At 34.9% G+C, this 16,918-nt stretch overlaps 1 protein-coding gene across 8 annotated transcripts in view; it reads left to right on the top strand.

The window, feature by feature from the left end:
- ST7L (suppression of tumorigenicity 7 like) overlaps positions 1 to 16,918 on the top strand; it is a 119,742-nt gene that overhangs the window by 8,629 nt on the left and 94,195 nt on the right. For 7 of the 8 annotated variants that reach the window (XM_004769788.3, XM_004769784.3, XM_004769785.3 and 4 more), the window contains 2 exons: positions 2,774 to 2,889; positions 8,732 to 8,810. In XM_004769788.3, the coding sequence (XP_004769845.1) occupies positions 2,774 to 2,889; positions 8,732 to 8,810 (195 nt within the window). The remainder of the gene's footprint in view (positions 1 to 2,773; positions 2,890 to 8,731; positions 8,811 to 16,918) is intronic. The other variant, XM_004769789.3, reaches the window with a different exon arrangement.

The raw sequence follows: 16,918 nt of genomic DNA on the forward strand, positions 1-16,918 counted from the left end.
TTAATCCCAGGACCCTGGGATAATGACCTGAGCCAAAGGCAGGGGCTTAACTCACTGAGCCACCCAGGTGCCCCGATACTTTATTTTAATAAGAACTGTGTTTTACCTGGAAGTAAACTGGGGCATGTTATTTAATTCATTGATCAAGAAACATTAGGTATCTACTATCTATGACCACTGTGAAAATGATGGGAATACAGAGTGACAGAGTGATAATCCCTGTGCTTAAGGACTTGATAGTGTAGGATAGTAGTATCCTGGGAAGGAAAAGTTAGGTTTTTATGAGAGATGCCTTTAGTCTGTATTAAGGGATTCTGTAAGAAACAAGTCCTTGAATTTCTCAGTCCATTTGTTAAAATAAAAAGGTTTTAGGCTATTTCTTGTTGTATTACAGGGTTCACTTCACAAAGATCTAAAAAAGAAATTTCTTATCTTGATATCAGGAATACTTATACTTCTTTTTGAATGATTAGTTTATCTTAATGTAAAGGTCTCAATGCACTGCTAATCATTGTGTGGTTTTAGAAAGCTTAAAGTCCTACTGTAGTCAGCCTTTAATAAATGTACAGAACTTTGGTATGTATTTCATATGTTAGATTCATTCCTGGCTCCACTGTATGGCCCAATTTTTGCTTTCACGTAGTCTTTTTTATTTGTTTTTAAATTAAGGTCATTAATATTGTACACTATATTTTTTAATTCCTTTAATTCATTTTGGGAATAATGTAGATCATTAATAAGTAATCTTTTTACATGTTTAGAATATGTAGCAAAACTTTGCTTATTGAAAAAGGGTCTACTTTTTTCTTTATGAAATTTCTCACAAAATAGCTTAAAAACTTTAAATAACAATGCAACTTAGACTATTAAATTACTTAAAATCTTTTATCATACACGTATAAATAATACTTACAATGTGCTTTTAAAATGCTTTTTTTTGGATTTAAAAATGCATGCATATTCACTGTAGAAAATTGGAAAATGAAAGACTTATTAAATTACTTAAAATCTTTTATCATATACATATAAATAATTCAATGTGCTTTTAAAATGCTTTTTTTAATTTTAAAATGTATGCATAGTCACTGTAGAAAATTGGAAAATGAAGAGATGTATCAAAAAGAAAGAAAAAAAAAGAAAGTAAAAATCACCATTTCCTACCACTAAGTGATAACTGTTGTTAGTATTTCCATCTGATATCTCTTCTGTATGCATGTATAGAAACAAAACTTGGGCATTATTATGTGTATATAATTTCACATCCTTTTTTTCTAACACAATGTATGAATTTTCCTCAGAATTTCTTAATACACGATTTGCTTTTTTTTTTTTTTTTTTGGAAGAGTGGGTAGCAGAGGGGCAAAGGGAGAGGGAGAGAGAATCTTAAGCAGATGCAGATGCTCTACTGGGTGAGGACCCTGAGATCATGACCTGAGCCAAAATCAGGTCGGATACTTAAAGTTGACTGAGCCACCCAAGTTCCCCTTCATACATGAATTTCTTCAAAAACATGGTTTTTAATGATTGTACTCTATTGTTATATGGAAGTATCTTACCTTACCTATTGCTCCCCTATCTGGGTCACAGATTATGTTTCACTGTCAACATATAGACTAAAGTGGTATCTTTATATATAAATATTTAGCACATGATATTAAACATCTATGATTATTTCCTTAGGGCTGATTTGTGGTACTGAGATTCCCGAATTAAAGGATGTGAACAGTTTTTATTTTCCCCTCTCCACTTTATTATTTTATTTTCCTTTTTTTTTTTTTAGGATTTTATTTATTTATTTATTTGAGAGAGAGAGACAGAGAGAGAGAGAGCATGAGTGAGGAGAAGGTCAGAGAGAGAAGCAGACTCCCCGTGGAGCTGGGAGCCCGATGTGGGACTCGATCCCAGGACTCCAGGATCATGACCTGAGCCGAAGGCAGTCGTCCATCCAACTGAGCCACCTAGGCGTCCCTTCTTTTTTTTTTTTTTTATGGAGATTTTCAAAAATTAAAAAGTAGAGAGAATGGCATAGTAGAGTTCCACATGCCCATTCCCTAGCTAGAGGTGAATATTTATAAGACTCCTAATAGATATTACCTAATTGATTTTTGGAAAGAGAAAGGTAAATGGCAATTTAATTAATTCCAGCAGTATGTGTGAGTCCATATTCCTCCTCATCCTCAGCAACATATATTTGCCGTTTGACAAATGAAAAGTAAAAATTTGTTAATTTAATTCACTATTTGTTAATTATTAATGAGATTAGACCCTTAAAAATGTATTTATTAGCCGGTTTGTTAACTTGCTATTAATTTTTGTGGGCTTCAGGGGGATATGAAAGTTTAAATTTCTAATTTAGTAAAATCTAGAAAAAGTTTCTATTTGCTTTATGCTTCAAAAGCTCTTTACCATTTTGACATCTAGTAAAAGTCCACCCATGTGTTCTTCTAGTTTCTTTGTAGTTTTACTTTTAAAATTCAAATTCACTGAGAAGTTAAGAATATTTTATAAGGTATGTATATAAGTCAAATTGTTTTATCCTCTCAAATCTAATACAGAAGCACTAATAATCTGGCCTTTTCCCTTTGGTTTTGATTTTTGTTGTCATCCTGTAAGTAGTTTGTATTGTTATCTCTTGTGTCTCTGATAATAAGCTTTTAAAACATCCTGATATAGAATTTGTAACCATATATTTTTGCATTTTAAATAGTGTCTGTTGTAATAGGTAGAGGCTCTCTCATGTTCAATTTACATATTTTCTTGTGTTTTGGTAAAGATACACTTGGGTGACTGGTAAAGAGCCACTTACATACTATGACATGAATTTGTCAGCTCAGGACCATCAGACCTTTTTCACCTGTGACACGGACTTTTTACGTCCTTCAGACACAGGTACGTGTCATATCTGCTCATGGGGTAAACAGTGGTGATGAAAATTATTTTTAAAATTCTTTAGCATAACTTATTATAATCCGCAAAGTTACTTGGCTTGAGGTTGTTTGCATCATGGATAACAGACACAGATTAAACTGAAATTAATTATGAACGTAAACTAGGTTGTTACACTACATATCCTCCTTATAAAGAATATAAAGTACTTTATAAAAATATGAAATTGCTTCTTTTATTACTTGAAAAACCTTTCAGGTCAAATATAGCAACTGCTTATGCAGAGAACAGTGTACCCAGTTTGGTCTGGGGAGTTAACATATGCAATTATACATAAGAGTAAGGCAAAGTGTAAACCCTGGGGCATGGCATGTAGATTAAAATGGAATATATTTTATCCCAGTCATAAGTTAGAAGTGTGTGGAAAGTGGTGGAATATCATAGAAATGTCTGTGTTTAGGTGTAAGTCTTCTCTATGGAAGAGAGTATTGAGACTCTTAAATACATGGTTAAAGACAGAGATCTTTATCACTGTTCTTTCACTTTGAATGCCCTCTCCTTTCCTATCTATCCTCCTACTTTTGTGCTTCCTGCTTTTATCCTTCAAGATCCAAATTAAAAGTTACATTCTCTAGGAACTTGAGAGTTAAACACTTTATTTTTTGCATTTTTACAGTACTTAGTCCAAGCCTCAATGAAACAATTCTAGTTAATTTATTCAACCACAGCCATTTACATGTTAATTTTATCATGTTGTTTTAACGGTTATCTTCCCTAATAGGGTGGGAAACTTTGGAAAGCAGGGACTGTATTCTTATCATCTTTGAATCCTTTTCATCTAGCACATTGCCTGGCATACTGTAAATATATTAATATTTATTCTTTGATGAAAGTATCAGTGAATGACCTTAGTGTCACAGATGTCTTAAGCAATTTCACTAATAATAGCTAACACTTGTATAGCACTTATTATGCACCAAATACTGTTCCAAACAATTTACATAAATGTACTGATTTAGTATTCCCCATCATTTTATGAGATAGGTACTTTTACCAACCTCAGAAATAAACGTGTGAAAAGAAGGAAGGAAGGAAGATAGGTAGGCAGGCAGGCAAAGGAAAATCAAGTAATATGCCCTAAGTAACCTAACTAATAAATGATAAAGTTGGATTTCAAATTCAGGTCTGACTCTTCACCACTATACTAACGTTGATTCTACTCATCATAGTGACAGGCAAAAGAAGATCACCACTAGGAGGTCTGAAAAATAGCCAGTTTTCCAGCATTGAAGTGAATTCTTTGTGATCTGTATCTGTTGGATTAAATATATTAAGGGTGGGTGATAGCAGTAAATGCAAGGATCTTTGGAATGGTTACATGAAGGGATTTAATTGTGAATAGGAGAAAAAGGAATTGCCTTATGTTTATATGCTTTGTGTTTATATTAATGGCAAATTAGTATGTTAACTTTAGGGACTAAAGTTGACTCTAAAAGTAACTCTAGAAATTAAGGCTTCACCAAATTTTCATAAGCAGAATTGCGGACGTTGGCAGGCTTTTCCGGTAGCATCCATGGCTATCCACTAAAGCTGTGCTCTCAAACATTATTGTTCACTTATCTCCTAAAGGAATTTTGAAAAACTATGTATCCTTTCAAACATTTTTAACTTGACATCATAAGATTAAATAATTGCAAAGAATATGATTTTTAGCATATTACAGACAATTAAAAATAAAACTAGAATACCCTATATTTGAATGTATCTCAAGAAATCTAATGACTTGATATCCACCATTATCTATTGAAAAAGACATCAACGAATACTCTTCGCAGTAGTAAATTTTACATAAGTTCATTTGCTTCTTGAACTCATCCATTTCACACCTCCATATTATAATTATTGTATACCTGAGAGTCTTAATTTATCACATACACTTTTCCACAATAAAATTGTTTTGCCTAAGTTTTTAAAAATTTTAATTTGCTTTGATCATAAGGTTCTAAGTGGTATCATGTACTTTAGTTATATTTTTGTCAAATCCTTGGAGCTACATATTTGGCTTTTTCAGCTTTCGAAAATGTCCTCCGTAGAACAGCACTTGGCTGCGTGAGTTCTCATTGACCAAATCAGACTGACTTTCTGACAGAAAAGTCTGACTTCATTTTTTAAGTCAAATAAACGTGTTAACATGCATCCCTATGACAGCCATTTCTCTTCTGAATTTAAATTCTAAGATAGAAACATAGATAATTTTTGGAGCTTTGCCTAGGGCCTATCACTTGGCCAAAATAAGATTCCACCACCTTTATTTTCCTTTACTAGTGCCCCCTTTGCCTTGCTGTGAGGGGACCTTTCCTTAGGAGCAACACATTCTTTGATAGTGAGGGGCAAGGGGCGCAGATAAGTGGAACTGATAAAAACGGTTATCACTTCCTCTGCTTCCCCTGGAGAGCATCCAGGGGCCAGAATACTCTTATTTCTAATGCCAAGATTTATTGTTAAGTAAAAGGAATTCCTGTTGTAGGTGCCTTCACAAAAAATGGCTGCCTCGAAACCTAAACTTTGAATTTTCCTCTGGGCACTTGGAGATTTTTACACTCTTCGGAATGTACCTTAGAAAGATTCAGGGTGGGTGAGAAGTAAGAGTTTTTTCAGGAATTTATCTTTTGGAGAGCAGGGAAGCAGATACTGGGTAGGAAAGGGCAACCAGCATGGTACATAGACCAGTCAGAGGCACATTCTTTAGGTAGATCAGTTCTAGGAAGAGTCATATAAAGCTGAGACTTTATAGAAATTGGTTCTCTTAAAACCACGCATGCTGTTTTGGTCCTTGCAAAGTTTTATGTATTTCTAGAGGTATGTGTAATCCCAGGTAAATACTGAGCTCAAGGACAGACTCTTACCTGTGAATTGATCCATATTGATCTTTTCAGACACTCACATAAAGGTAATGATTTTATATCTGTAGTTTTATATTTTAAAATGTGTACATAGGGACGCCTGGGTGGCTCAGTTGGTTAAGCAGCTGCCTTCGGCTCAGGTCATGATCCCAGCGTTCTGGGATCGAGTCCCACATCAGGCTACTTGCTCCGCAGGGAGCCTGCTTCTCCCTCTGACTCTGCCTTCCACTCTGTCTGCCTGTGCTCGCTCTCACTCTCTCTCTCTCTTACAAATAAATAAATAAAATCTTTAAAAAAAAAATAAATAAAATGTGTACATATATGTGATGTGACAAATTTCTCTTGATGAATTGCCATCAGTTACTAAATTAGTAGATTCTGTTCTCATCCTATTGATTTATTTATTTAAGACATAAAACAAACAGATCTTCAGGGCCAGCCAGCAGTGTTCTATCTTTTTTTGATTTTTTTTTTTTAAGATTTTATTTTTAAGTAACCTCTATACCCAATGTGGGGCTCAAACTCACAACCCTGAGATCAAGAGTTTCATCCTCTACCAACTGAGCCAGAGAGGTCCCCCAGCCAGCAGTGTTTTTTGAATAATTTGTTTTCATGGTATTTTCAATTCAACACTTAAGAATCAGGAGATTTGACCTTTTTTTGAAAGATTTTATTTTATTTATTCGACAGAGAGAGATCACAAGTAGGCAGAGAGGCAGGCAGAGAGAGGGGGAAGCAGGCTCCCTGCCGAGCAGAGAGCCTCATGTGGGGCTCCATCCCAGGACCCTCAGATCACAAACCAAACAGAAGGCAGAGGTTCAACTCACTGAGCCACCCAGGTGCCTTGAGATTTGACATTTAAACCCAAATTTACACTTTTTAGAAGTTGGAAAATATGGCAAAACTGGACCTGTATGTACACCTTGCAATAATCAGACCTGAGCTGTGACTCTCTTCTTTAGATTGTGCAAATGCTTTTAATTTACACATTTCTGTTTTCTGCTTAGTCTTCATAGGCATCTACATTTCATAGCCCCTGATCTTGGGATTGACTATTTTCTGATTGATAGCATATTACAATATTATTTAACTTTAAAAAATAGATAAATTTGATTGAATTGCTAATTGCTTGTGTTGTTTTTTTAAGCATATCAAGAGCTCTTAAAAGAGGACAGGTGAACAGCTCTTTCTGCCCATGGGTCCTGTCCCTGTGCTTTAATAAAACCACCTTTTTACATTAAAAAAAAAAAAAAAAAAGACAGCTAAATACTAAATCAGCATTTTCCTTTTAATTATTCTTAAGCCTGTTTTAGAAAGAAATACAGATTTCTTCTTGTACTTTATTTCCCCTTTTCCCTTTGGCTTAGAACTGAATTCGTTGTGAGGATTAATCTTAAAAGTCTGGGTAGAGCAGTTGAAAACGTTTTCTAAGAATACGAATAAGAAAAAAATGCTTAAAGGTGGATCAGATAATCTCAGTAAAAAAGAAAGGCAGGCAAATGAAGATGAGATAGTTTCCATGTATTAAATTAGCAAAAATTGATACTAACTCAGTGTTGCTAAGTAGGGAAACATTCACTCTTCTCCACTGCCTGAAAGAATGTAAATTAATACAATCTTATTGAAAAGAGTTTGGGAGTTTATTATATCCAAAATCTTTCAGAAGATGCATTACATTTTAATCAACCGTTCCACTTCTAGAAAGGAAATATTTGGTCAGGTATGCAAAAGTAGATGTTAAAAGATGGTTATTATAACATTTTTATAATTAGCAAAAATTTCATGTAACTTAATAATTTAAAAGAATTGCTTCTATTAATTTTGATATATACATAATAGGCTAGAATCCCAAATGGCCACTTAAAATGTTGATAAAGATTTCAGTATCCAAATTTGACTTGTAAGTTAAATCATGTAAGTTAAAGAAGAAATCCCCATCATTAAAACTGGCAAGTCTAATATTCTTTAATTTTATGTAATATTTTAATGTTTTAGCAAAACCCTATTCTTTACCTGGTTATTATCAGATGGGTGCTGACGTGCATCAATGTGTCACGTTCAGGAAGCATTAGTTGTCAGACAGCTGGTGACATGTTCGATATGAGAAATGTATTTTTGTTACACAAGTGAAATATATTGTCTTCTTTTCCAAGCCAAGACTAATATTTTGTTTCCAAAGGAAAACTCAAACATTTTCCACATTATTCTTTCTAGACAGTTGTAGGTTTTGTTCCAAAAGCAACATTCATAGATTCTCTATTTTTCTTATCAAATTTGAAATAGACCAGATAGTTTCATGAATCTACTTTATTTGTTTGTTTAATTTTTAAGAAACTTAATTTTCATTTTGTACAGTAATTGGTAGCAAAACTAATATTATTATTCTAGAGAGGTTTTAATTCAGGCTTTTCTTGAATCTTGGTAGAGACTGACATTTTCCATAAATATACTATATTCTAAATTAATTGCTTTTTCCACCTTTTTGTACAGAATACAAATTCAAACATTCTTCCTGGATTGAATCATTGATTAGACAAATACTTTGTTTTTAAGTTTTGTATATTTTTAGCATTTATCGACCCTTTTCAAAGTGATAAAAGGACTAGAATATTTCATATGATTATAATTCGATGTTACCCAATTTTAATATGCATTTAGAAATATTAATGTTTATGTATAGTAATGGCATAGTTAACTGGATTAAATACCTTATATGTTGTTACTCAAATCAGAGAAAGAATATATTTTTCTTTTGTGTGATGCTTCCATTTAATGTAAATTTCTCAAAAGATTATTGTGAGCTGACATCCCAATTTCTTGTTTATGTTTAAGAACATGTTATTTAAATCTTTGTTTACTCTCCTAGCTCATTCTTCATACGTTTTGCATAAGATTATTTATGTTTACCATCTCATCTGCTTTTTACAATATTTTTCCTACAGTTATGCAGAAGGCATGGAGGGAAAGAAATCCTCCAGCTCGAATCAAAGCAGCCTATCAAGCTTTAGAATTAAACAATGAGTAAGTGTGAAATATATGGAAAGTAACTTTGTTTTGCAGGAAACTCAGGCAAATGATTTCATGTTATCTTTTGTCTTTTCCTAAGACACTTAGAGTCATTAGCAGCTCCCCCCCTTGCTTTTTTTTTCATATACTAGAGACAAATTTTAGTGTTCATGGGCATCTATACTTTGGTTCTGAAATTACAAACTTACCTGTGCTTTTGAATTGAAATTATCCTAGAGATACTTTTTAAAATGGGGAATGCTGATCTAATTGGTGATAATTTTTGGATATTTAAAGAGTATAAAAATACTTATCCACCTTTTAAATTTTGTTTTTCATTTAAATCATTCATTCAAAGCATTCATTCAGTCCTGAGAACTTTAGTTGCTAATGGAATTGGAAGCATGTGAAGAGGATCAAAATAAGCAAAATGCAGCATTTATTTATTTATTTATTTATAAAGATTTTTAAAATCTGTTTCACAGACAGAGATCACAAGTAGGCAGAGAAGCAGGTGGGGGGGGTGCGGGGGGAGGAGAGCAGGCTCCCTGCTGAGCAGAGAGCCCAATGCGGGGCTCCATCCCAGGACCCTGGGATCATGACCTGAGCTGAAGTCAGAGGCGCTAACCCACTGAGTCAGGCACCCTTTATTTATTTATTTATTTATTTAAAGATTTTATTTTTTTATTTGTCAGAGAGAGAGAGAGAGAGAGAGCGAGCGCAAGCAGGCAGAGTGGCAGGCAGAGGCAGAGAGAGAAGCAGGCTCCCCGCTGAGAAGGGAGCCCGATGTGGGACTCAATCACAGGACTCTGGGATCATGCCCTGAGCCAAAGGCAGCCAGTTAACCAACTGAGCCACTCAGGCATCCCAGGGATATTTATTTTTTATAGTTCTTTATATCAGTTCTTTATTTTGAAAAGGCAAAATGTAAAATCATGAGTTAGCCTAATATTTAAATGGAATAGATCAATAAGTATTAATCTGATACTAAATAAATGCCAGGAGTAAAAGTATGGCCCTAGTTGGGGTTAATCAGAGAATGCTTCCTGAATGGTATGAATTTAGCATTGTCCCTGGTATCCCTCAACAACCCCACCCCCCAAGATACGTTATCAATATTAAGAAGACCTTCCTAAGATAGAACAAAAATCAGTGTAGGGAACTCCAAAAGCAGTCAATTAGCTTTATTGAAACTCTGGAAACTAATCAAAAGTTTGTAGTATCCTAGAGACTGCATAATCAATTAAAAAAAAAACAAAAAACAAAAAACAGCTGAATCACTGTTAAGTGAGTTTTAAGTGTTTTAATTTACACTGCCCCCCCCCCCAATTTCCCACTCCCTTGCTCAGTGGCAGCCTTGAAGACAAAAGTCTGCATTCTGGATATAGGTTCCTTCTACCAGAGAAAGTGGAATGGCTCTTATTCTTGAAGAATTGTGCTTGTTTATTTTGACCTGTCTGGTTGGCTCTCTGAAGGGCCAGCTCAAAGGTATTGCCTTTATTTGGGTTAATTTGGAACTCTCCCAGCACTGACACAGCTACACTGGGGGGCATTTGTTGAAAATACATAAAGACAAATGCATTAGTCCCTGCTGCCCTGGAGCAAGGGATAATAGCTGGGGCAAATAATAGACAAACCAGAAAGCTTGAGAGGAAAGGCTGGGGAATGAAATACTTTGGAAAATAAAGGCTTTTGAAAAACTCCCACATATTCCTGGGAATCTCAGATGTCCCATACATGCCCAAGTTTGGGCACATGCTCAGAAGTGACTTAAGAAGACCCTAAGCTCTCATGTCTGTCTGAATTTCAGGTTCTGCACAAACAGAAAGTAAAGGCTAAGGCAGGGTTGTAAACTGCCTGGCTGAATGTTGAAGGTGTGCCCCAACACACTCAGAACCAATCTGCAAAGACTTGGCTTTTTTTGTTTTGTTTTTGGTTCCAAGTGTTTAAGGCAAGTTCTATCAAATCACTGGCTGATGAACAGGCTAAAGGAGAGAGGATTCACTGGTATATATGATAATGACTACAAACTTCAGAAAATTAGTTCAGAAAAGTCATTAAACAGCTACAACAAGCAACAGCAACAAGCCATGGGGAGGAAGGGGAAATCTGACTGCTAGAGTTGCTAGATTATAATCTTCAAAATTTGCAGTTTTAAACAAATTAAAAAAGACACACAAAGAAACAAAATATGCCCCATTCACAGAAAAGAAAGGAAATGAATGGAGACTGTCCTGAAGGAAGTCGTCAAGACTTTGGACTTTCCAGACAAAAACTTTAAATCAAATATTTTAAATATGCTCAAAGAGGTAAAGGAAGCCATGTGCAAAGAACAAATGGAAGTCATGAGAAGGATATCTTACCACTAGAGGAAATCAATAAAGATTTAGAAATTTAAAAAGAAATCTAGGGAAAAAATTTAGAAAGAGATCTAGAAATAAAGATCAAGAACTCAGTGAACCTCAAGTAAGATAGAATCAAAGAAATCTACAATGAGACACATTATAATCAAGCTTTCCAAAACCAAGGACAAGGAGAAATTCCTGAAAGCAGCAAGAACATCATGAATGAGGAATCTTCAGTAAGAAAAACAGCTGAGTTCTCATCTGAAATCCTAGGAGCCAGAAGGCAGTGGGATAACAAAGTCAAAATTCTTAAAGAAAGAAAACTGTCAACTAAGGATTTTTTTTTTTTTTAAGATTTTATTTGTTTAAGAGAGAGTGTGCTTGAGCATGAGGAGGGTAGAGGGGCAGAAGCAGGCTCCCACAGGAGCCCAGTGCAGGGCTCAGTCCCAGGACTCTGGGATAATGATCTGAGTCAAAGGCAGATTCTTAAACAATTGAGCCACCCCGGTGCCTCCACAGCTAAAGATTCTATATCCAACAAACCTATCCTTCAAAAATGAAGGAGAAATTAAGACATTTCCAGATAAACAGAAACAGTTCATTGCTAGCAGGTCTATGTTATGTATAAAAGGATATGTTATAAATAAAAGGATATATTATAAATAAAAGGATACTAGACAGTCTTGACTCCACACAAAGCAATAAAGAACACCAGTAAAGATAATTACGTAAGCAAATATAAAAGTTAATGTATTTTGGGTTTGCAAATATATTTTTCAATATGATTTAAAAGACAATGTAAAACTGGGGCGCCTGGGTGGCTCAGTGGGTTAAAGCCTCTACTTTCGGCTCAGGTCGTGATTCCAGGGTCCTGGGGTCAAGCTCCACACTGGGATCCCTGCTCAGTGTAGAGCCCATTTCTCCCTTTCCCCCTGCTGTTCCCCCTGCTTGTGCACTCGTTCTCTCTCTGTGAAATAAATACTTTTAAAAAATCAACAAAATTGCTGAACTTCTAGCTAGACTGATCAATTAAAAAAGAGAGAAGACTCAGATTACTGAAATTAGGAATGAAACTGGAACATTACTACTTAACATTACAGAAATTTAAAGCAGAATACAGTGTACAATTATAGATCTATAAATTAGATAAATAAAAGGGACAAATTTCTAGGAACCAAAACTGATTCAAGAAGAAATAGAAAATTTAAGTAGACTTATAACAAATGAAGAGATGGAATCAGTAATTTAAAAACTTCCAAAGAAAACCAAAGACTAGATCCCTTCACTGGCAGATGCTACCAAGAACTAGAAGAAGAATAAACACCAGTCCTTCTTAAATTCTTCAGAGAAATAGAAAGGAAGCGTACCTGGGTGGCTCAGTTGGTTGAGTGACTGCCTTCAGCTCAGGTCGTGATCCCGGAGTGCCAGGATCGAGTCCCACACTGGGCCCCCGGCTCCATGGGGAGTCTGCTTCTCCCTCTGACCTTCTCCCCTCTTATGCTCTCTCTCACGGTCTCTCAAATAAGTAAATAAAATCTTTAAAAAAAAAAAAAAGGAAATAGAAAGGAAATAATTCTTCCTAACTCATCCTGTGAAGCCAGTATTATCCCATACCAAAACCAAAGACATCACAAGAAACAAAAATTACATACTAATAACCATTATGATGTAGATGCAAAAATCCTCAACAAAATAGTAGCACAGCAAATCCAGCAGCATATTAAGAGAATTACACACCAGGAACAAGTCAGATTTGTCCCAAGAAGGCAAATGAAAATCAGTCAATGTAAGATACCACATTAATAGAAAAAAGAGCAAGAACCACATGGTCATTTCTATTGATAGAGAAAAGATATTTGACAAAATCCTACAGTATTTTCTGATAAAAAAAAAAAAAACACTAAGAAAAAAGGAATAGAAGAAAACTTCCTCAAACTGATAAAGGAAAACCCATAGTCTTTCATCTATAGATATGCAGTTTTTATTTATATATTTACAGATGAAAGACTGAAAGGTTTCTTTCTAAGATCAAGAATAAGACAAGGGCATCTTTTCTTGTCCTTTCTATTTAACATTGTACTAGAAGTACTAGCAGTGAAATTAGGCAAGAAGAAGGAAGGGAAAATGACTTCCAAAAATCAAAGGAAAAAGTAAAAACTGTCTTTATTCACAGATTATATGATCTTGTACATAGAAAATCTCAAAGAATCCACACACAAAAAAACCATTAGAGCTAGCAAAAGAGTTCAACAAATTTATTGTCTAAAGACATATAAAACAAAGAGGAAAATGGCAAAAAGCAAGTCTTTATTTATGTCTGTTGTATATCTATACACTAGCAGTGGACAGTCTGAAAAAAATTGTTTTAAAGATTTTATTTATCTGAGAGGGCAAGAGAAAGCATGAGTGGATGGTGGGGAGAGGGACAAGCAGGCTCCCCACAGAGCAGGGGGCCCAATGCAGGGCAAGATCCCCGCACCCTGAGATCACAACCTGAGGCAAAGGCAGATGCTGAGCCATCCAGGTGCCTCTGAAAAAGAAATTTAAAAAACAACTCCATTTATAGTAGCATCAAAAATGTTAAAACACTTAAAGGTAGATGTAACCAAGGAGTATAAGACTTGTACACTAAAAATGACAAGATATTGTTAAAAAAGTTAAAAAAATACCTAAATAAATGGAAAGACATCCCATGTTTATGAATTGGAATACTTAATATTGGTAAGATGGCAGCAGTCCTCAAGTTGATCTACAAATTCAATGCAATCCTGATCAAAACTTCATTTGCCATTATTATGAAATGGACAAGCTGATCCTAAAATTCACAATGAATTACAAGAGCTCTCAAACAGCCAAAACAACCTTGAGAAAGAACAAAATTGGAGAACTCACTTCCTGATTTCAAAGCTTACTGTGAAGCTACAGTAATTAAGTCATAAAGACAGACATCTAGATTGATGGAATCAAGTTGTAAGTTCAGAAATAAACCCATGCATTTATGGTACATTGATTTTTTTAAAAGATTCATTTATTTATTTTAGAGAGTGAGAGAGTGAGAAGGGTCAGAGGGAGAGAAGCTAACTCCCACTGAGTGGGGATCCCCAGATGGGGCTCAATCTCACAACCCTGAAATGATGATCCAAGCTGAAACCAAGAGTTGCATGCCCAACCTACTCAGCCATCCAGGAGCCCCTATGGTCAATTGATTTTTGACAAGGGTGCTAAGATCATTCAATGGGGAAAGAATAGTCTTCCATAAGTGATACTGGGCAAGTGGATAGTCACATATAAAAGCAACCTTTACTTCGCATGATGCACAATTAATTCAAAATTAATCAAAGACCTAAAGTTAAGTGCTAAAACAGAGGAAGAAAACATAGGGGCAGATTTTTATGACTGGATTATGCAATGGTCTCTTAGATATGACACCAAAAGCAGAAGCAACAACAAAGAGAAAATTAGATAAATTAGACTTCATCAAAATTAAAAGCTTTTGTGCATTGAAGGATACTATCAAGAAAGTGAAAAGGCAACCCACAGAATGAGAGAACATATTTGTAAACCATATTTGATAGGAGTCATATCCAGAATGTATCAAGGATTCTAACAACTCATTTATAAAATGATAATCCAATTAAAAAAGGAGGAAGGAGGGCGCCTGGGTGGCTCAGTGGGTTAAGCAGCTGCCTTCGGCTCAGGTCATGATCTCAGGGTTCTGGGATCAAGTCCCGTATCGGGCTCTCTGCTCAGCAGGGAGCCTGTTTCCTCCTCTCTCTCTCTGCCTGCCTCTCTGCCTACTTGTGATCTCTCTCTGTCAAATAAATAAATAAAATCTTAAAAAAAAAAGTTTATATAAAAAAAAAGGAGGAAGGATTTCAACAGACATTTCTTCAAAGAAGAATTCAGACAGACATTTATGTCAATGACCAGTAAGCACATGAAAAGGTTCTCAACATTATTCATAATTAGGGAAATAAAAATGAAAATCACAGTGACATGCCCCTTCATAAGATGGGTATAACAAAAACCTTCAGAAAATACCAAGTGTTTGCAAAAATACGGAGAGATTAGAACCCGCATACATTGCAGGTGGGCATGTAAAATGGTGTCGCCACTGTGGAAAACAGTGTGGCAGTTCTCAAAAAGATAAAATTAGAACTATCATATGACCCAGAAGTTCACCCCTAAGCATATACTGAAGAGTACTGAAAGCATGTGTTCACAGCAATATTATAATAGCCCCAAACTACAACCAACTCAGATGTCTATCAGCTGATGATGAAGGGATACATAGAACTGGTATATTTACACAGTGGAATGTCAGTCTTAAAAAGGACTGAAATATTTCTCCATGCTACATGAGTGAACTTTGTATATATATTAAAAGTCCCTAAAAAAAAAGTCTCTGAATGACATCCTTTAAAATGATTAATTTTATTATGTGAATTTTACCTTAATTAAAAAAAACCCAAAACCTTTATAGCAGTGTCATTCGGTATTCATAACAATTTTAATATTTCAAAAATAATAAAAATATTTTTGAACAAATATAGGAAAGCTCTCAGAGGAAAGAACTTCTTTTTTCATATAGCTAAACTGTAATTTAAAATATTTATGTTTTGATTCTATCGCATCAATTTATAGCCATCTAGATCTTTTAAAAAAGTTTTGTTTTTTGTTATTTAAAAACATTTGAATTGGGTTTAGAATGGCAGTTTGGAGCCCAGTGTTTAAAGCAGCAATGTATCTAATGTTTCAGAGAAATCTAATATATGTAATGGAGAAATCTCTGTTGATTAGTGAAATTATCAGATAGTTCAATTTAGTGTACTGTTGGAAGGATGCTGAAATGATCTGATTTGCATTTTCTGAATTTAAAAGATCCTCCTTGCCCCCAGTTGTTTGATAGCTACCTTGCCATCATTTTTTAAAAAGGTTTTATTTATTTACTTTAGAGAGAGATTGTGAATGAGGGGACAGGCAGGCAGAAAGGGGGAGAGAATCCCAAGCAGACTCCATGCTAAATGTAGAGCCCAGTGCAAGTCTCAGTCTCACACCCCTGAGATCATGACCTCAGCTGGAAACAAGAGTCAGATGCTTAACTAACTGAGCCACTCAGGCACCCTCCTTGCCATTATTTTTGTTTCATGCCTGGTCTTGTACTTTTGCCAACAATTTCTCTTCTCTTGCTTAAACACTGTTCGATGGAAATATAACATGAACCATATTTGTAAGTAAATTTTCTGGTAGCCAGATTTAAAAAGTAGAAAGAAAAAGGTGAAATTAATGAATATATTTTATTTAGCTATATTGAAAATATTAAAATATTTTAATATACAATTGATATATTTCTTAAACTATTAAAGTTTTTTTTACGTTTTTCTAAGTCTTCAAAATCCAGTGTGCACTTTACACTGACATCACATCTCAATTTGGACTAGGCACATTTCATGTGCTCAATAATTATACGTAGTGAAGGACTTCAGTACTGGACAATGCAGGCTTAGATAATCAGAACTGAAATATAGTCTCCAGAGGAACTACAATATGTACTTGCTATTTCTGGGAATGGAAAGGAAATTTTTTGTTTCTTTTTTTTGTCCCCCAAACAAGTTGATTTACCTTATTAGCCAGCCTTTGACATAATTGATAACAAAGAGAAACTTTTCTGTTTTAGTGGGGTGAAGAAAGGGAACTTGGATTGAGCCTGGGTGTGATGAGCAAAAGCAGCAGTGTAGGAGGAAAGACTAGAATTCACACCAAGGAAGTTTTGCTGCA

This window comes from Mustela putorius, unplaced genomic scaffold, assembly GCF_011764305.1.
Source record: "Mustela putorius furo isolate JIRA1106 unplaced genomic scaffold, ASM1176430v1.1 tig00000585_pilon_pilon_pilon, whole genome shotgun sequence".
In the NCBI taxonomy this organism is placed as follows: Eukaryota; Metazoa; Chordata; class Mammalia; order Carnivora; family Mustelidae; genus Mustela; species Mustela putorius.